General features: G+C 37.0%; 2 protein-coding genes across 7 annotated transcripts; one reads left to right on the forward strand and one right to left on the reverse strand.

Moving 5' to 3' along the window:
- Window positions 1-991: 991 nt before the first annotated feature.
- On the reverse strand, window positions 992-7,306 carry mettl22 (methyltransferase 22, Kin17 lysine). Of its 5 annotated transcripts, none has more exons than XM_056753949.1 (11): window positions 6,922-7,306; window positions 6,468-6,609; window positions 5,015-5,287; window positions 4,908-4,948; window positions 4,693-4,837; window positions 2,881-2,952; window positions 2,440-2,493; window positions 2,062-2,142; window positions 1,778-1,880; window positions 1,504-1,672; window positions 992-1,314 (listed from the first exon to the last, which is right to left on the reverse strand). In XM_056753949.1, exons 2-11 carry the CDS (start codon window positions 6,571-6,573, stop codon window positions 1,282-1,284), a joined length of 1,077 nt encoding a protein of 358 aa, XP_056609927.1. In that variant the 5' UTR covers window positions 6,574-6,609; window positions 6,922-7,306; the 3' UTR covers window positions 992-1,281. The 5 variants fall into 5 exon arrangements, with proteins under 5 accessions (XP_056609927.1, XP_056609926.1, XP_056609924.1 ...); XM_056753948.1 differs by having other exon boundaries at window positions 6,468-6,604; window positions 6,922-7,305; XM_056753946.1 differs by having other exon boundaries at window positions 7,177-7,267.
- A 359-nt stretch (window positions 7,307-7,665) lies between these two features.
- Window positions 7,666-14,328, forward strand: LOC130426727 (transmembrane protein 114). Of its 2 annotated transcripts, XM_056753638.1 has the most exons (4): window positions 7,666-8,100; window positions 8,206-8,283; window positions 12,344-12,481; window positions 14,071-14,328. In XM_056753638.1, the coding sequence occupies exons 1-4, from the start codon at window positions 7,923-7,925 to the stop codon at window positions 14,298-14,300; spliced, it is 624 nt and encodes a 207-aa protein (XP_056609616.1). In that variant the 5' UTR covers window positions 7,666-7,922; the 3' UTR covers window positions 14,301-14,328. The 2 variants fall into 2 exon arrangements, with proteins under 2 accessions (XP_056609616.1, XP_056609617.1); XM_056753639.1 differs by lacking the exon at window positions 8,206-8,283.
- Window positions 14,329-21,811: the final 7,483 nt, after the last annotated feature.

A 21,811-nucleotide genomic window follows, 5' to 3' on the forward strand; every position in this document is an offset into this window, starting at 1 on the left:
AGACATGCATGTGGGTTCATAAGACTAGTGCAATTGGGAAAAGGCTCTTTTATGGCCATTTTAATTTACACACAATTTTGTGATGTCATTCATTATCCTTATGTTATGAAACGTACCGTTGAGTGGATGTATGAATGTGCTACAGTATGGTGTGTATTTGTTTATTCGAAGATTCTTGTTAAGCTACTTCAAAATTTCACTTACATTTATTTTAAGAGAAAAAAGGATATACAATGCTGCATGTCCATAAAGAACAATCACTGATGTAATACATTAAATGTATGCGAAGATCTAAATACAATTTCCTATTAAAATCTACTGTATTCCTGACAAATGTGGCTTCATTGTAATAACATTCCTTATCTTCCGATAGTAAAATTAAAAAACGAAATTAATAAATACTTATCAGACCTGAATATGTGATCCTGGACAACAAAACCAGATTTTTACATCATCTAAAAGCTGAACAATTAAGCTTTCTATATATGTATGGGTTGTAAGGATAACACAACATCTGGCAGAGATACAATAGTTTAAAACTCTGGAATCTGAGGGAGAAAAAAAACAAAATAATGAGAAAATTGCCTTTGAAGTTGTTAATCAGAGGTTCTGTAGCAGGCCAACCACTCGCAAGATGTTTTTATATATTTATGGTAGGAAATTTACAAAATTTCTTAATGAAACATGATATTTACTTAATATTCTAATAATTTTGGGCATAAAAGAAAAATCGATCAATTTGACCCATACAATGTATTTTTGTCTTTTACTAAAAATGTTCCAGTGTTACTTAAGACTGGTTTTGTGATCAAGGGTCACATATAAGAATATGTAAAGAATTTGGAGGAGTCGAACATGAACCATTTGCGCATCTTACACCCTCTGGTGTTCGGAGAAGCGGAAACAGTCTCGCTCGATATGCTAAGTGGCACTTTCCTGAGAATGTCTGCATGTTTACATTTAGCCTTTAGAAAAGATACAGATCCAACAATAAGATTTAGTGCATAATTTATTCACTTGCAAATTAACACTCAACAAATCTGACGGTTTAGGTCAGTGAAAATCATTCACATTCATGCTATTTAATGTATCAAGTTGACAAGACATTGTGTTTGTATCGTAACTATCTTCCAATGAAGCTTAAAACTAAAAGCAAACACCCGTAGCCTAGTTGGTGTAAATAAAAAGTGTGTACTCTGTAAAATATTAAATCCCAAGACAGGCTCATTCTGCAAAAAAATATTATTGGTTCTAAAGGAACCTCAAAAGCTATACAGTATGTTAAAGTCGTTCAGCAGTCACCTTCCACAGTTCCTGCAAAGAAATGCAGAGAGAATTCAAAATGAGATGTCTATTTATCAGTGTATATTTTACACAAAAACAGATCCCTCTAAAGGCAGAAAGAATAACATGCAGACAAATAAAATTGTATCATACTCGATTTGTATTCAGAAGAATGATAATTGTTCATTGAACAAACACAGACACAAAAGCCCTTCTCACCAGCAGTTCCACTCTCTCATACTGAAAGAACTGAGGGAATGAGCTCTTCACCGCTTCCACTGTAAATTTATTCTTTCCGTCTGTCATCTGCTCTAACTGGTCTAGGCAGTGACGGAAGTGATCATATGCCTCACAAGACACATCCATGTGTCGCAGTGTGAAGTTAAGTCTGCGTAAACACAGAAACTATTATGCTGGGCTGCCATGTTCACAGACTTGGTATAAGCTACAACATAAATGTGATCTGAACATCATGGTCAGATGCAATTCGTACCTCTTTTCTAGGGAGAGGTAGGTTATACTTGGACACTTTAAGTTGCTGGTTATTCTGTATAGCGTTTTAAACAGGCCATCCGTAAGATCATCATCATAACACACTAAATAGAGAAAACAGACCAATAAAATCCTTTCAGCCCTCACTTTGATCAAGCTCGCTGATTGTGCGTTATTTTATTAAATTATGGATAATATATTAATACATTATGGTAATATCCCGTAGCATCTTTTAAGGCAATAAATTCATTGCATAATTACAGAAGGCACTCTGTGCAAATTTACCATCTGCTGCGATCACAAAAGCCGTATTATCATGCAGGTCTGCTTTCTCTGCCTCAGTCCAGCAGAACTCCGAGTCTGGATCTGGGGAGAGTTGAAACAAAAGTGGAAATGAGATGACAACCACATGTTGAGTTTCACAGGTTTTATTTCACAGCTCAGAGCTACAGATTTTCCCAGTTTCATCAGCATTATGTGTGAGGAACCCCTGTGTAATATACTGAGACAACTGCCTTAAGATAGACTATCTTCTCCAATTAAAAATGGATACACATGAGGTGATGGGACTGTGCGGCTCCAGGAATCATAACCAGCTTTGGACGTCAAACCTGAGTCTCATCCACACAAATTTTACTCACCTGAAATATCTTAAATTCCTACCTGTGCAGAAATCGTCCGCTAACCAGTCTAGCTGCCGCACCCTTATTTCGCTCTCTGTTGGATAGGGTAGTCAAGAAGGAGAGAAAATCATCCATTTTTTTTGTGTAAAATCCATTTGTCCTAAGGCAAGCATCACTGGCAAAGAGAACACTTTGGTCCATCCCTTAGCAAATAATCAGATAATAAACTAAACAAAAACATTTTCATTTAGGACAAATTAAAACAGGATTCATTTTTTAAAAGCTATTTCCATAAATGTGTACTTTAAGCTGTATTTCACTGAGAGTCTTAAAGACCAAATTATGGAAACAGTCAACCACACATTACATGCACTCTGTCAAAGGAAAATCTCAATGTGACACACATTAACAACATAGAAAGGACTCAAAGATGTCCACAACGAGAGAACGCTCCATATCCAAATTTGATGTTAATGTTTACCTTGGGGTTCAAAGTGCTGCTTGTTCAAATTCACATTTCTCTGGCACATGTTCAGGAGGTCCACACCAACATCTGCCAAACATAAAATGTTTTTTATCTAGTTAGTAAATGGAACAAAGTCATGTATTAAAACAAGCTCTTTATCTTCTGAAGCTAATAAAAAGGCTGAAATGTGAACATTTATACATTAAGACCACTATAAAATGTAATGGTACTAATACTAAATGAAGGGCAAATTGGTCTCGTATGCATTGATGATTATATAATGTGTTAAGACATAGTCATTAAATAAAATTGAAGTCCTCTAGTCATGCTGTGAAGACGAGAAACCCACTAAACAAAGATTAGAATAATAAACCCTAATAAGACCCCAGTTTGCTTTTCTGTGAAAGAGAATTAGTTCTATTTATCTCCTATGTCTGAGCAGACCTAAGTGACTATACTTGTATGACTTAATTACATTCATCAATTACTGTATTTAGTGCTCATTTGTAGGCTATGAATCCTATTACAGCAATTACAAAAAAATAGACCTAAGCCAAGACAACATTCTATGTAGCTCTCTGTACAGCGACAGTGTAAAAAGCTGGAACCTCACAGGAAAGTGTGTATTAATGAATACTTCACACCATTCACACACACAGCAATCGCACACTAGCCTGTCACACTTCTACACAAGTTATAAATCAATCTCTCCCAGACACTCCAGAAACCAAGTCTTATCTCACTGCCACAAACTCATGACCATTTCTACGTTACATTAAAGTCATCCTCATTTATAGCTTTCTTGTAGCATTAGGATATTTATGTCGCCTTTATTTAAATGCCTCAGATTAAAATATGACTGGTGTGTATCTTTAGACAAAACAATGGCAATGACATATTTTAATATATGTCAGGGCAATTTATTTTCAATTAAGACAGCTCAAACTTTCATTCTAGTCTGGGTCTAGTCTTAAGCATTTTCTGTGAAACTGGGCATACGTGTTCGTATGTATTCATTATCCTAATGTGAATTCTGCCTTTTCATGTTATGCTCCACAATCTCAGTGTTAGGGAGTCTTTGAAGACAATGCTGTAGTTTATTGTCTAGCTCAAGTCATCCTCTTTCTCAGCTTTTTTCTCTCCCTTCACAATGATTACCCCATCTACCCCTTTTGGTCTAAGAACTTCAATCCAGCCATAAAGGCAGATGGGGCTTTTAAAGAAAAGACCATTTTCCCCCAAAGAGATTATATGTCACACGTGCGAGAGGAAATCAATCGGATAAAATGGCAGTAGTCATCAAAGCAAAAAATAGCAATCAGGAGTTTCAGACACTTGCCGATGGCTTTTTGGAGGCTTTCTTGATGAAAAGCAATTTTGTCCGTACATTCAAAAGGCTGAAAAGCAGAAACCTAGCAAGAACAAAATCTTGTGCTATAGATCCATTTAGACATACACAGACAAAAGTTTTATTGTTGTAAATGTAAAATAATTTAACAGCATGTTTTCCTACAAATGACTTAAAGGAACAATGCTTGTAACCAAAACATTCTTGGCCAGCATTGCCTACCATTGTAAGAAAAATGTACAACGGTTGTCAAAAGTGCCCCATAATTGTTTGCTTTGCTACAAGTATATTATTTTGTGTTCAACAGAACAAGGAAATTTACAAAGCATTTTTACACTATGGTAGCCAATGCTGGCCAAGAACTTTGGTTACAAGCATTCTTCCAAATATCTTTCTCTGTGTTTATCAGAACAAAGAAATTGATACAGATTTGATTCATTTTTGGGTGATCCGTTCCTTTAATCATATAATACCCTCACCTGTACAGTACACTGTTTTGGCCGCCATTGCCATGACAATGCTACTCAATCCTGTTCCTGCTCCAAGCTCAAGGACAGTGGCTCCTTTGAACAGGTTCACTTGTGACAGGATGAAATCGGCCAACAGGAAAGCACCACGCCAGACCTGGAAAAAATATGAATTTATATATTGCAACAGTGTAAACGTACTGCATAAATACCCTCCCACCACTCACCTGTTTCCCAACATCCTCCAGATGCGTCGCCATGGTGTGCTCTGTTTAAAACACATGGTGAAATCACATGGTGTAAAATATTTTTATTGGATAAAAAAAATCCTCACCAATCCTGATGATGTCGGACACATCATCTCCCTCCTCCGAATCTTCATCTTGCTCACTCAATGTCGTAGAGGATTGGCTGAGAATAACAGGACACACTGCATCCCTGTGGCACGTGCCATTTCTAGGCCTCCTCAACACATCTAGATCTCCATCTTCATCCCGAGGAAGATCTGAGAAAACGGCTCCCTCGCTCTCATGCTCATGGACGGGAGAATCAACGCTTGAATCCTTCTCATCACAATTCTGCAGAATCCTGAACTTGGAAATGAAGACTGGAAATACAGACACAAATCCATTTTCAAGTCTGTCTGGCGCTGTTTTGACTGGTAAATAAATCCAATTTCAAAGAAGAGAGTTTTTGTATCATTTCGGTTTAGACTTTTTTGTGGTGGAAGCCACAAAGATAAAAGGTATTGATTAAATTAAGTTGCCTATTAGTTTTAGCCAAAAAACACTGTAAACCTTTCTCAAACCATGATTGATGCGGTCATCATCTTACTTAAAAATCAGATGTCAGTCAACAGCCGTACTATCTGTCTATGAAGAATATTAATAATATAGATTACAGATACAATTACGTGAAAAATAGATGGATTAAAAATATGCTTTGAAAAGTTAAAAAATTAGAATTCTGATGAAGTATGCACAGGATGCATCTTATTACTCCAGAGCAAATCCGTAATGCTCAATTTTATAGCATCAGCTTCACTCGAGCATTCTAAAGGTCACTTCATCCATCGGCTCCAAATCTGTCTCCATTTGTTTTCCGAAGAATAGTGGCTGGTCATGTGTGGTGTGATTTTAGCCTGATTTTGGCCCCGCTGTACTGGTGAAGATAATGAATCGCAATCAACGCCATGCCACACATGGTCACATCTGAATTTAAAGGCAAAAATAAGACAATCCGGATTGCCTTCAGACCTCAAAAAAGCAGACGTTGGAAAATATGGAATACCTTTTCAAAGAATATATTTTTTTGCCAGTGTTACTGTTCGATTTGCCCACAACCACCCTTTTATGGATCTACATCTTTCTCTACACATTATTATAAATAAATCTGAAATAACCATGTAAGCCATGTAAGTGGCCAATAGCATTCTTAAGGTCAAACCAGTATGTTCTGAAGTGGCTGAGAGGCAGATGTGGAAACTACATAACTAGGGATCACTAATGCAAACACAAAATTATGACAAACAAGCACATAAAATTAATAAATGAAATGTCACATCATTTGAATTAATTTACTGTGTTAGGAATGTCAATGTGACGGGAAAACACACATAATGATCAAATATATACCCAGATGAGCATCTGCCAAATGTGCAAAAGTTATTAAGTGTTCAACAAGACCTGGGCATCATAATTAGTGTGACATGGTATACATATAAAGGAATAGCAATACTAACATATTAGCATAAACAACCTATAAGATGCACAATTTCCTAACCTTACCTGGTTGTCCAACACCATTGAGTCTCTTCATGAGATGGGAAGAGTTTGGCAACAGCAGGTGCACATCAGACAGAACAGTGTCACTTTTAAAGGTGACTTCGTCCATGACATCCCTGCATGGCACTTTATCAAGGATGCTACACTAGGAAATAGAGTGTTTGGTTTGCGGATCTTGTATTTTTCACTTGTAAGTATCTAAAGACTGTGATAAATGTGACATTCTACACTAACTATATTAAGAAACAACTACACTAAAAGCAAGAACAAAACAACACATTTCATACTAAATATCTGTTAATATCAAATATAACAAAGTGGGCGTGGCGTCGCCACACTGACATCTCAATCAATGCCATCTCGAAAATACAGAGATACTGCATTTGAATAGAGATGTTAAGGGTACAATTCATTTTTAACAGCATTATAAAATCAAAGACAGTGACGGAACATGTACCTGAATACATAAAACTGACAAGTTACAGCATTATTCACACAAACGATCCGAACGCTCGATGGCGTCTATTTTTGGCAGCTTAACTTCCTAGTTTTTAAGACTAAGTTTGCTTCATTCCTTGTAGTCTTCTAAACAGCTCGAGGGGCAAAGAGCTGGCAGTATTTACCAATTTCGTGACGAGCACTGAGGGTGTTTATGTGAGTTTGTAGTGTAATTAAGGAGACTAAATGCTAGTAAAAAATAACCTTGATATACCTTGAAAAGCTTTCACTGAAGCTGACAGAGATTAGACATGTTACAGTCGTGTTACATAAATAACGAACCGTGCGAGCAACAAAGCTCCGATAACAGTTCCACAACACTGCGCTCTTGCCACTTACAGACTAGAATGTATTGCAAATGCAAAATATGCCAAATTGTTTTTTTATTATTAATATATTAGTATTTTATTTCTGAGCCCAAACAAGATATAAGAGAGGGTTATATGAACCGTGCAAGATTCCGACCCGATTCTTCTAACGTCAGAATACAATTAATAAAAAGCAAACAAATAAACAATAGTATAATAGCATTTGATTCTTTAGGATTATTTTTGGTTCATGAATAGCTACTGTATCAGATATTGCATGAAAAATAAGAAAACGCTAATTTTTTAGCCTAAAAAAGCCTAAGTTTCCCTATCAAATGAATGCAGATTTGATTCAAACAAAGAAATGTTTGTATACTAACGATGGAGGATCAGACAGTAGCATCTGCATGATTGAGTAAATATGCTTTGTGGTTTTCAATCACAAGTGGTTTATGTTTTGCTTCTTCAATTAGTGAACAGCAAAGATAGACTCAGAAAATGATCCATACTGCCCTCTTTTGGTAAAACCACACTGTTGTAGTAAGTGAATAAAGAGCTCAGCATCCAGCCACGGGCTTTCAGATGGGCAGTGCAGCGTACTATAGCTAATGAAAGAGGAGGCTCTGTAGACACCTGCGTTCAGTCAGACATAATGAAAGTCACTTTCACAGGTTTGGCCAGTTTTGTGGCCACCTTTGGGGTCCTCAGTTTTGTTGGTCTTGTCCTGGCAATTGGAACTGATTTTTGGTACATCATTGACACATCTAAGAGAGAGAACAGCTCTTCTGTGTCCCTCAGCTCGCATTCTGGACTTTGGAGGACCTGTAACTGTAAGTTATATTACACGTTGTTGTTGTTTTTGGAAGCAGTTCTTTTTTGGTTGTTTTGGCGCATGAGGTTTTCACGTAGATGGATGAAGTTATTCTCTCTTACAGTTCATAACCAGTGCTGGCCATTTATGAATCCTTTTGGAGCAGCAAGAAACTTATCAGATTCACAAAGGCAGATACTAAGTAAGATTTGTGTGTCATATCATCCTTGTATCATCCTCATATCTCGTGGTTTAGCATTTGTTACCGATAAGCTTAACTTAGCAAATGAAGCCGGATCCTTATAGTCATTTTCATCAATGTTTCATACATTACTAGTGAAAAGTTAGGCACTACATATTCTTTATTATTTGTTTCTCACAGAACAACTGTAAACACTGTCAAAATGAATTAAGGTACTATTATGGGAAATTTGTTCACGATTTTGTTCAGGTATTACCCTGGGACGGATCCAACTTGATCTGTGCTGGGCTCTTATTGGCTGCTTTTTCACTTGCATTTTACCAAAAAAATAAATGTATTGTCATAATGCTCTTTTAAACCGGTATTTTCTTTCTATTGTTGAAGATCTGTGAGGTTTTCTTCTGTAGGTATGAGATATTTCATTTTTTCTTTATACATTCGGCAGACGCTTTTATCCAAAGCGACTTAAATTGCATTGCATTATACATGCTTCTGACTATGTGCAATCCCCTGGGATCGAACCCATCACTCTGACATTGCTATTGCCATGCTCTAACCACTGACCCACAGGAAAGATGTATTGGTAACACTGTGATTACGGGGCGATGTTGAAACAAACGTGTAAAGACACACAGGTAAATAAATGCTCCCATTTCGATTTTGGTCTAACTAATCTCTTGAAGCAAAATACGTATTGATTGATAAGAGTGGAAAAAAGATGTGACGTCGCAACTGCACAAAAATCCTATTTCTCATTCCACTTCCTTTTATGAAGTACATTAAGTATTCTTGATCAAACTAGAATGTATGAAAAAGACACAACAAGGACTTCAAGGGTATATTAAGCCAAACAGCAGCATGCTAATGTCTATATATTAAGAAACTGAAAATAATTTCCTCAGATTCCTGTATTATCTTTGTATTCCCATGGAAACATGGCTTGATAAGAGAGAATAAACAGCTGTGCTTCAACACAGCTGCATCAAGTGCTCCATGCGCACCGCGGAATGAGCTTCACTGCTTTTATTCCTAAACCCCCCTGCCAACACAACCTACAGCATTATTTTCCTTCGTTTTTTCTCCTCAATATGGCCTCTGGCCATTACCTATGTGCCACATCATTTCAAATTATTGTGTTTCAAGTCTTTTTAGTGCCAAACAATCACCAGTAGAAATTCGATTTATTTTTAAATGGGCCAATAAATGTAGAACTGCAATCATCTTAATTTTGCAAATTGCAGAATGTATTGGGAATGTATTTTGAAAATTACAAAAAAACATCAAAGACAAAAAACGACTTTGAAATTATGTGCAAGGCAGCATAATGATGATGTATTAGGAGTGTATATTAATAGTGCTCTCTTGTTTGACCATTGTGAAATATTAAATTAAACTCATATATATATGTCAGAAAAAGTAACTAAAGCTGGAATCAGGTTTCTTTTCAAAAAACCTAAAGCAAACATATTAGTACCTCAATATATGTACCATATATACTAACATACCGCTGCCGAAAACATTAAGAGACCATTTCAAAATTATTTCAGTTTTTCTGTATACCTAAATGGTACATAGGACATTTTTAAAGGGGTACCATCCCAGCTTGTGTACCTTTTTTGAGATTGCATACCTGAAACACCACCCATATCTGCTGAAGAACACATCATCAAAACCACAACAACTACAAAGCTTATAAAACCTGCATTACCTCAGATCCACTAGCCCTAAGCTGGCTCAAATTAGATTCTGTTTTGTTCTGCTTTGAACAATAGACTCAATAAGTCTTGGTTGCCTGGGTGTTGCTGTGATTAGATAGCACTTTCTACACAAGGCTCAGGTAAATACCAATCTAAAGATGCATAATGTCATTCCCCTGCACCTTTGTTTGTTTGTGTGAAAGATAATCCCTAGCTGAACATTAAAATACACAGTTTATATGTTGAATCATGTCACAGTTTGTGACAAAAACCATGCAGAATGGTGTTGAAAAACAGATTAAATGTGAATGAAAAGCTCCTGTCAAATGAAATCACCTCAACAGACATTGGCACTTCTATTGTAATCGCTTGACTGATTGTAATATGTCAGTATTGGTTTTTACTTTGATGTGATTGTGGATGACATGTCACTGTTTGCACTGCCTGTTTGCAGATGTCCAAGCATGTTAACACAAAATGATATGTGAATTAGCTTTCTATGGACCTTAAAGTATCCTTGAATATACTAAACGTAAAAAAACTGAATCACCTAAATGCATTTTCAAGTGTATTATTGTCACATCTACCATTTTTTCAATATTGAAACCATTAAAGAAAATCAATCACCTTGAGCACACTGTTCCATCTTTAATCCTAATGCTTTACAGATGCACAATATCTTTCCTTCTGCCAGTTAAAACCCTCAAATCAATACAACATCGTGAGCCTATATACTGCCGAAGAGAATTACCAAAAAGGATACAAAATATAGTCTGTTTACAGTTAAATAATAGAACTATGAGAAATTGCAAAATAGAAGAAACATGTCTGTATAATGGATGTGGTATACACCACTGTCTCAAATGATTGTATTTTCAAATAGTTAATATTTTCACATTTATGTATGATTGTATATGAAACATTGGCTTGTTGTTTACGGTCATATCCAGCTGCGGAAAAAAATAACAGACCGTTTCAAAATGAATTTCATTTTTTTCTGAATTTACTATATGTGTTTAGGTAAAATGATCATTTTTTTTAATTCTGTGAACTACTAACAATATTTCTCAGTTTTTGCAAAAAATGAAAACTGGAGAAACATGCAGGTTAAAATGACAGTAAAGAAGCTCTGTATTTTTTACAATTTAAATACTGCAAAGAAAACAGGTTCATATTCACTTTTTAGCATTAAAATAGTTTTCGTGTGTCCTGTCATGCTGTCAGTCTTTCACATTGCTGTTGAATGAAGAAATGTCACTCCTGAAGTTTGATTTTGTTGAAATTCAACAGACACTGGACTGAAATGGCCACAATGCATCTAGAAATGCTGAATAAAGGACAACTTAGAATGTTAAGGACATTTCAGTCTTTTATTTTTTTCCCCAGCTATCGAGAGCGGAACTGCAAATGCAAGGGGTGCATCTCAATCTGATTTCTAATCAGGGCACTCATCAGGAAGTCGGCCATTTTTCAGGGCTGTCTTAGATGAAATTTCTATCCAGCCCCCAATCTCAGGATAGTTTGCTTTCATCCTGGAAATCAACGTACGTCCTAGATCTTTTAAAATGACAAACCTGAATAGAATTTGGTGTTTACATTATCATAAATAGACATTGCTAAACAGGGAACACAATATTGTAACTGTTTTAAATGCCCCTGCCTGTGTTTGATTAATTATCGTTGCAGTAATTTACAATGTAGTCAAGGCCCTTATTAATGACCCAACTTGTGAATTAACATATGTATATGCAGTGATTCGAATACCCACAACCACAAGCTACTGGTTCCATTCTTTCAGTTGAATCCTCTGGAAAATATCAAGGGGAATATACAGCGCTTAAAAAGCTTCGATGTGAACACCACAAGCTACACAATGAACACCAAATGAGCTTTAAAAAATTCAGTCATCTCGGTCATCATGCACGGCTTTCTTATAATGATCCGTTAATTGTTATTATCAGGGTTTGACTGCATAAAGGAAATACAGAATAGGTCATTATTACCCCAGTGGCGTATGCGAATATATCTTAGTTAAATACATGACCTCTTAGTTTCAATAGCGTATAACAGACATTGAAAAATTGCTTTCTGCAAAATGCACCTGTGGCTGAATGCATCTGGCGTACATAATGTCTCTCATCATGGTCATCACAATGTGAAACAAACATCATTACACCATTTGATGCTGATTAGCTTACTTGTTTTATATTCAAAAAAAGAAAAAATTCAGGAGTTTGCTACTGTTTGGTCCTATCACCACGAACAAATAACGTGCAACACAGATGCTATGAAAAAAATGAAGCAGTAGTTGGCCAGGACTTTAAGTGCCCGTACTGATGCTTTCAGATTTTGTCTCTCTCCAGACATGCAAGGAACGTTTATTGTCCTGTTACCTCTCAGCGTGATCGTGCTGTTTGTTGGAGGGATGCTGGGTTTCATCAGCATGTTGGCACGAGCTTACCTGCTGCTGCTCATGACTGGAGTGCTTCTTCTGTTTGGAGGTGAGCATCACTCGCACCCACCCACCTCCCGCTGACCCCACACATCCGTCATGAATATTCATTCTACTCTCGTCACGCTTCACTAAGCACATGCATCTCCAGATATTTATAAATAAGCGGCGTGAAGTTCGAAAGGTAAAGTGTCACTCTAGTCTGGTTTTTGTTAGTTGTATTTCATACACTTTATATGTATCCATAGCATTTTGAATTCATTTCAGCAGCACAAATACGCAAAGACCTATTAGACATTTTGATACTCTCCACCTCTAAACAGTGGTTTGATCGGTATTAAAAAAATATTTCAATCATAATTTTGTATCTAATCTCGTTTAATTGTTTCATAATAAAAATGTAAGATTGATGACAGATTTTGACTGACATTTCTTTAGGTTAACCATTTTTTCCACATTCCATATGTTAAAAACAATAATATTACTTTTAAGAGTTACAGGTTACCTTTTGGACGTCTTGTGACATGGGTTTTAAGAGATAATCTTGAAAACTTTCCTCTTCAGTCTGGTCTGTGTAAAATATTCATGAATGTTGTTGCCAAAGTGACTTATCATATCTTTGCTGGAGCTTGAAGCATTTCTGCAAGATATTTGCATCATGATTCAGATTTCATCCAGGGAGCCTAGTGTTATTGTGACATAATTTAAAAATGGACTCGGGGGTTTAATTTCATTCATTAAATGTCATTAATGGGAAAATACAAATGAACTCAAAATCCCTTTCAAGACAAGAGTCTTTCTTTGACAAGTCTCACTTGACAAGCGGAGGGTTGGGAGCCATTTTCTGTTGCACCATGGCAACAAGTACCCGTTACATAAACTCTGAACTTAATCAGACTGATATCCCATCATCCAATCTTTGTAAAGCAGTGATGCCCCGAAATGTCACAAGATTACAGATCACAACCGTTCAATTATTGCATTTCCATTTGTTCTGGAGATTATTCATCAGCCTCTTCTTTAAGATACCAGCATGATCTGATGGGCTCTGATGATAATGAGGGCTTTCAAAATGTATAGGCTTGTAAAAGGAGAAATCGGTATGAACATCAGTAAAATAGCTTTCAAGGGCTGTGCACTATTTGCATTGATGTACTGACGGTGGAACATAATGTGTATTTTTGATAGCTTCTATCCTTAAAGCTGATCAGATAAACCACAATAAATACAATGCCATCAAAATTGTACAAAATAAAAGCATAGATACAAAAAATCACAAGAAATCTCATGGGAGTTCCTAGATATTTGTATGAATTTGTACAATGTGATTCGTACAAAATCGCACGATTATAAGACAAAAGCAACACTGAAGGCTTGCCCCTAAGCTCCCCCAAAAATTAATCTAACGTCACTAGCGCAAAAGCAACTCGTGCTACAACGTATGAATAAGATCATAGGAATTCGTACAAATAAACGATGTAAAATTCCATGAGACTGTGTTGGAAATTCTGTGTTTTGAATGGTAGAAAGGCACAAACACTAAATGGGATGTGAAAATGATCAGGATAACGTGTTCATATAGAGCCTCTTGTTTCTGAATGTTTTACAAATGTATGTTCTTCTACTCTACTTTTATAGCTGTGGTCTCATTGGCTGGAATCTGTGTCTACATGGCCTACTCCGCAGCCGCCTTCAAAGAGGCTATGGTCATCTCTGGCCCCAAAACCCTGGAGGACATCGAGATTTACTTTGGCTGGTCTCTGGTTCTGGCCTCTGTTTCTTTCATCGGGGAGCTCGGAACAGCCGTGGGATTCCTGCTGGCCTCAGCCAGAGTGAGTCAGCTGACCAATCAGGATGAGAACGAATAATTGGATTCATCAGATGTAATGTGAATCATGTCTGTTCAGAGGGCAAGAGAAGAGAATTGACACAACATAATGTTTGTTTTTACAAACATTTCTAATGAAATCGATGTTTACATATTAAACCTGTTAACTGTCGGAGACCTTTTTGAGCCTACACATGAAAACGAATGTTTGAAACTAAAATGGTGGTAACTCATGAATTCTTTGGAATACAGACTTATGGTTGGTCTCATTTGAATAAAGAAAAGTAGCTGATTATTGCAAAAAAAATCATACACAAAAAAATTAAAGGTATGTTGTTAGGTTTATTGTAAAAATAAATAAAAATATTTTATGTTTTTTTGATTAAAACATACATTAAAAAAATACGGGTCGCAAAAGGATAAAAAAAATCTAAGCACACTCTTTATAAAAAAGAGTCAATTCCTCTCCCTACATTAATTATTTAAAAAACACAGAAGAATTATGTAATCTAGAGACTAGGACCATTCCAATGATATATAGTTTGTCATGATTCGATTAGTAATTACATGCACAATATTGATGCAAACTTAGGTGTCCCGGTAGGTGTACGGTACGATTAGGTGTACGGTACGGTTGAAAGCTAACAGGCTACAGGAGTAGTTCAATATCATCATTTATTTTGGTCTTTTTGAGTCTTGTTTTAAGAAATTTGTTTAAAAAAGATTTTTTAACCAATATGTTGGCTTTTTAAAAATCATGCATACCAATAAAAGTGTAATATGTACAGTATTTTTCAAAATATTAATTTAACACATTACAGCAGGTTTCGTTCATGTATAACGCAATCTATACAGTTGTTGCAGCATTTATTAATCTTAGTTCATGTTAGTTAATACAGTATTATTGTTATACACTAATAATGTTAGTTAATACCGTATTTAAAAAAAATACAAATGTTCATTCCTCCATCATGATCATTGTCATGTTAACAAATAATTTTTTTTATTAAAAAAGTCTATTAGTTAACATACTAAATTAACAACTCATGGTAACTAATGTAGTTAACTTATGTTTACTACTAGAAACCTGATTGTAACGGGTACCAATTTTTCAATTGAATCCATAATGTAGAATTCCATGGATTTCTTCCCGAATCAGTGCAGGAAAAGGTCCACAGATCAGGAAGCAGCAAACAAGATCATCAGTGAATTCAATTAGTCACTAGATATTTGCACAAATGAAAGCAGATGCTTCACCCAGTCCAGATGGCTGGAACTGTCCCCCACAAATAGCTTGTTATAAAATTATTTTACAAATGAATAACAGGCGCAAGATTTCTGATAATACACCATTATGTCTGAAATTCTTCTCAAGTTCTTGTTGCATCTGCCTGAATGATGGACTATATATTACAAAAATTACAAGCACTTTTTTCATCTAATTTACTTTGAAGTACTCTATAAGCAGAGTTGCTGCTAAAACTGTAAAGGCATGGGACAAAATATTTAAAGCTGGGCACCTTTTCTCAGCCAGATCTAATATACTGCACCCCAGAGGACTTAGCACAGGATCCAGGGCAACGTCCTTAGTTGATGATGACTTGTAGAGAAAGAGGTTTGTGCATTTCTATTCAAAGATTTCATTCAATTTTATTTAAAGATCGTACACATGTAAGAGGGAGGGAGGATAAATCAAATATAATCTTAAATCTAATGAAAATTACTGTTAACATAAATGTATGAATGATATGAAATCTTGCTTTGTTTAAATCCTTAAAGACAGAAAAACAATGTAATATTATAGTTTGACATGATGGAAAATGACCAATAGGCTTTGGAATTATCTGTTAGTAGAACAAGCAAGCCTGAATACAAAACCAGAAGTGCAGTGGTTATTAGAATTCTTGAGACACAGCGACAGGTCATTTACTACAGAGTAAACACTCTGTTGGCTGAAAAACCTTTCTTGTGAAAGACCTCATGTCAACCAGCTACGAGTGTTCCCAAGACTGCCAAATGTATTAGATCACAAAATCCAAAGCGGAGTAAACTCTCAGCCATAAAATGTTTCACCACTCTTCTATATTCCCCTTGCAACTCCCCACTGGCAAAAAAAAGACAATAATAGGCAGCGAAACAGATTTTGCATTATGCCCTAAAATAGTGTCATCCCTATTATAGTTTAGCTGTTATAGTCCCACTTTATTAATAAGACATTAATGCCATTGCTCATCATACAAAGAATGAGAATTCTTTGTTTTGAAATTCCATTTCATTGTAAAGGACTGATCTCAATAAGATCAATAAGGTTACAGTGGGGTTTTTGCTGCTGTTTTCTTTTCCCCGGCAACAAAACTGTGAACTTTGTCTCCCTCTTTTGGTCAAGTGCATTGAATCTCTTAATATTCCTCACGTGCACCTTCTATAGCTAAAAGATGAAATCCATCTATTCCTCTGGTACTACTGGGACCCTAAAAAGAACTAAGAGTCTGGATTTATGAATATCTATTACAGTGGCCACCACTGTACAATGTTGTACCGTGTAGTGGCCAGCACAGCGATATATATATAGTATAAATCAAAATAAATTCAAGATAGAATTTACCGTCAAGCATTAATAAAATAACATTTTAGATAGAATATTGCGATAAAATAAAAATATTAAAATCTGACTCATAGCCCTGCCTTGCATGCACTGCAGTACACAATGCTTTGAATAGAAGAGCTTGCCAAATGCATACATGTAAAAACCTCAGAGATAAATTTGACAAATTTTATTTATTAAATTTGTCATTTAATAAATCTAAATATTCATACCACAATGCATGTTTTATAATGACCTCCTTAAAATACCTCTTGAAGATATTTGGAAAAAAGTTGTTACCCTTTAAACATTGCGTTTCACATTTAAATCCACCTGGTGGCAGACTTATTTTACTACCAACACCGAAAAGCATCACATTCATTCTCCCTCAGCTTTCTTTACTGCGTCAGGGCCCTCACCTCGCGCAACAACGCTCACTGTCATCGCACCGGAGCAAGAGACGTCTTAAACAAGCCTAAACATCGGCGCTTTGAGACGTATGAATATTTACCACGCTGCCAACCCACAAACCCAAGCTGCTCAGTCGTAAAAATGTAAAAGTGAGCGGGGTCGGGGCAGAAAAAGCCACTCTTCACACTGGCATCAATTACGGGGAGCAGTTTGCAAATAAACAAAGCTGCTGCCTCTCATAAATTCTGCGTGTAATTACGCACTGCAGATGCATGGAGGGAAGCAATGAGATGCAGGCAGACGTTATTTATCCCATGAAGTCACTGGTGCTGCCGACAAGATGGAGCTGATCAAATATTAAAGAGCAGCATATGGAGGTGCTGGGTATGAGGAGGCCAACAGCAAGGTAGGCATAGAGGAGAGAGAGAGGGAGAGAGATAGAGAGAAGAGGAGTAGGCGTGAGAGCGATTAAAAGAGAGAGACTGAAAAGGAAGGAAAATGAGGAAGGAGAGGGTGTGACGGGGATGGAGAGAAAGCGGAGAGAGAGAAAAGGAGTGTGTGTATGACTGAGGTAGTTAATGAGACAGAGAGAGAGAGGAGGGGAAAGCTGTATCACTTGGCATGTCAAACCGCAGTCGACCTAGATGTCAGCAATATGGAGATGGGGCTTGTGAAGTAGCTACTGAGTTTTTGGGCAGAGGAGTCTGGAACTGATGGGATTGAGGATGGGGAACACGCAGAGGGAAGCAGCCGCCCTTCTTGTTCTTATCTATTGCATATATAAATAATATTTTCTAAATTATGGCTGACAAACACGTTTTTCCTTATTTCACTCTGGATATAACAGTGTAGATTTTAGAATGACAGTTTTTGTACTTATTTTCGCACCCACTTGTCATTCTCAATCAATCCAGCAGGTGGCAGTACAACACTGAGAATGAACACAAACGAGCCGGTATATGTGGATCATGATGGATGCATTGGATGGACCTTGTGAAACAAAAATGAAGCATTTATAAACTCTATTCCTTCAACCAACCCCCTTCTAGCAGCAACATAGAACCAACAGATTAAAATTGCATCTCACGGTGGTGATATTTCATGAGAGAGTATTTATTGAACATTGAATCTGGCATGACAATTCTTACTCTAAAAATATGAATAATATTCTATTGTGTCGGTAAAAGCATCTTTTATACTTCTGATGCACAAGGAACTATAGACCGCGTGGGAGACAAAGAAAAATGTCATGAAAGAAAGGTCCTGCTTTTGTATAGAAATGTTTATGAAAAAGGTTTCAGTGAATCGAAGAGTAAGAGTAAGACGGATGGAGAAAAATATGACTCGATAAAACGTCTGCATATTATCAGACCATGATAATCAGATTTTACACGCTCACGTATTCCATGCATTACACATCGGAATCATTGCTCACATTGCGAAATGCAATGCAAACTTCATGCATGAGATTTTATTAGATGTGTAAGAACCGTGATTTGTGACTACACATGCCAAAACAAATAAACAACAGCAGATTGCAAGATGCACAGCTCCAGATTTCATGAGGGCTACGTTAAAAAAGTAACCTACTATATGGACTCCTAACTGTGTATATCAATCCGTAATTTAAAACAATTGTTATAATATGCTTCTACCAGTGTGTGAACCCAACCCACGCCCCTTGGGAAAGCGTGAACAGATGTTCTCAAACTCTAGAAACAAAACGAGTGAAGGCAGAAATAAAACGATGATCCTATTTATATATTTAGACAGAAGTTTTATTTTTAGCGCTGGTCATGTGGCAGCAACACATTCTGCATTCAAAGTAAAATTATACATTATATTTAATGGATCATAGTTATCCCAGGAAATTCAAAGGAGGGTGTATATCTGGAGAATAAACTGCGTATGAACATATACCACTTTCCATCTGTTCAAGTTACCTTTTTCTTTTGACAAGAATAATGGAAGCCTTATTGAAGATTGGCAGCTAGACATTAAGGGTTAATATTACAGCATTAATGTAATTCCATTACAGTAACGACAGACGCTTCTTGACATATTAGAAAACACAGCTTCCATCAGTTCCTGGGGCAATGTGTTACATAACCTCATTGTAAGGTGATGATATATAGAAGATGAGAGTTATACAGTGAAGCCGCACTTCAGTGAGGTTCAATCTCACAATATGAAGCCCTGTAATATATACAGAGTCATTCGTTTCTTGTGTTTACAATAAAAGCATTCCCATGTGTGCACTCTTGGCCTACTATTAACTTTGTAAACTGAGCATGCAAACAATTTGAATAAAAAATATATTTTTTTGCAAATGCAATTATATCCATAATGCAGCTTCATACTGCAGATGTTCAAAATGTGTAAAGGCTCTTTTAGGACAAGACAAGATTTCTTGCTTTCAGCAAATCCGTGGTTTTATCCATTCGGTTAAACTCGTTTCTGCCACCACAGGCGTCTGCCAATTTAATAACTGATATTATGGTTTTGAGCTAATGTCATTTTCTATTTCCCAATATAGATATGTTAAAACATATTATGAGAACATCGAGGAGAATGTGTTTTTCATCAGAATTAAAGTGCTCTGGGAAAACACATTTAAGAGAGCTTGAATGTTGTCATTGCACAGAGTAATGCATATTAAAGCAACACTTTGTAGTTTTTTTACCTTTAAATAATATCTCTAAAACCATTTTAGTGGTAGAACAATTCTTAACCAGATGAATTCTACTTCCTTTGCTAACTCAGCATCCTCATATAGAGGCTACAACCACACTCTATAAGTTCTGTGTTCGGGTCAGTACACACAACCCCGCCCATACCCTGCATGTGGAAGAGAGCGAAATGGTTTCCAAACAACGTTTCTAAATTTGCCAGTTCCATCAGCTTGGGCAAAAAGGGCTTTCCCCACGGGGAAGCTTACACAGGGACAGTATTTAACAGACAATTGCACCTATCAACCACATGGGGGAGCCCGTTAGAAAAAGTTCTAAAGTGTTGCTTTAACGTTTACAACTTAACACTCATCAGACGCCCATCAGGTATAAGTGACGTCATCTATGACGCAGGAATGACGATAAACTCGGCACGTCACCTCACGTGAATTGCAAGCACTTCCAATCCGCAATTTGACGATGTTAAAAATGAATGCGGCAGAAATGCCGCGCATTCAGCTTTTTGAAAATGGCAAGTTTCACAAAACGCACTAATCATCGTCAAACGAAAACAAGTCTCGGGCAGCTCAACATAGCTCTCATTTGCATTTCGGGTCTGATGAGTCATTTGGAGAATCCGGAAAAAGACAGGGCTGCGGGAGGGAGAGGAGGTGGAGGGCGAGGAGCTTTCCCTTAGCGGTGCGCAGTCGTTGCGCTGGCAGCGTCGCGAGGTCTCCCCTGGAGCAGTGTTTAGAAGCCTGGTGCCTAATCTCTGATGAAATGTCTATTATCAGAGACTCTGCGGGAGAAAGTGGAGCAGAACAGATATGATGGAGAGGCGATTAGCTTCTGCCCTGCTGCCTCCTGCTTCCCTCTAGCACACTAAGTCATTCATTCGTAATGTGCGCCTCCTGTATCAGCTCGTGTCATGAGCGGCGAGAAAGTTTGCATGAAATCCAGCCGACTGGTGACAATTTAAGTGCGAGGGCCTGATAAAGCTCATGCAGGCGAGGGTTGCTAGGTGCAGTGCACAAATCTTAGATATGACAGTAACTTGTGCGGGTCACATTCGTGACGAATGGCTGGGAAGACATTTAAAATTTAAGTGTAACTGCAAGTGGCTGACGGTTTTTGTAATAATGGGCATTGTGACGTATCGCCATTTCCTCGGGGAGCGCGCTCCGGTTTTCTGTAATGAACACATCACCGCGAGTGTGCGAGCTAAATTTAAAAGTGTATGATTGCAATCCATTAAAGTCTGACGGTTGATGTAAAAGACGTGAACTCTTTTACAACCCCACAGAAAATCACGTGAAATGTACGCACGTGACAACTCTGATTTGTGTGTCTGCAGTATTATGAGATAAAAAGTAAGTGTCCACTCTCGTCCTGATAATCATTTAAATAAAGAGAGACCAAAATTACTTCATTTAATACGTGATTTAATTCAGAAACCTAAATCATCACTTACTGACGAGACTCTGAGCCGGTGAGAAACCGGGCAGCCAGTGAGGGAAACGATGAGTGACCGAATTAAGACCATTAGCCCTCCTTTAGCTCTCCCCGTGGACTCGGTGACAGAATATGAAGAAAATGTACATTTTTCATACTAGAATTAATAACTTATTTTAAATTACGTCTCCAACTTGTGACCCACTATACGTTAATTATTGATCACCCATTTCTGTGAAGAGGTGTTGTAATTACCTAGCATAATGTGACTCCTTCATCACATTTAAACATTTATATTGCTTATCTTCCACAGGAACCTCTGGCTAAGTTTTTCCAATTACACAGATCAAATCGAGAACGTGGGGTAATTCTTCTTTTCTTCAATTAGAACTATCTGTGGCATACATCATTGATGAAAATCCGTCATACCTCGGC

The sequence above is a fragment of the Triplophysa dalaica genome, chromosome 7 (genome assembly GCF_015846415.1).
Source record: "Triplophysa dalaica isolate WHDGS20190420 chromosome 7, ASM1584641v1, whole genome shotgun sequence".
Taxonomy (NCBI): domain Eukaryota; kingdom Metazoa; phylum Chordata; class Actinopteri; order Cypriniformes; family Nemacheilidae; genus Triplophysa; species Triplophysa dalaica.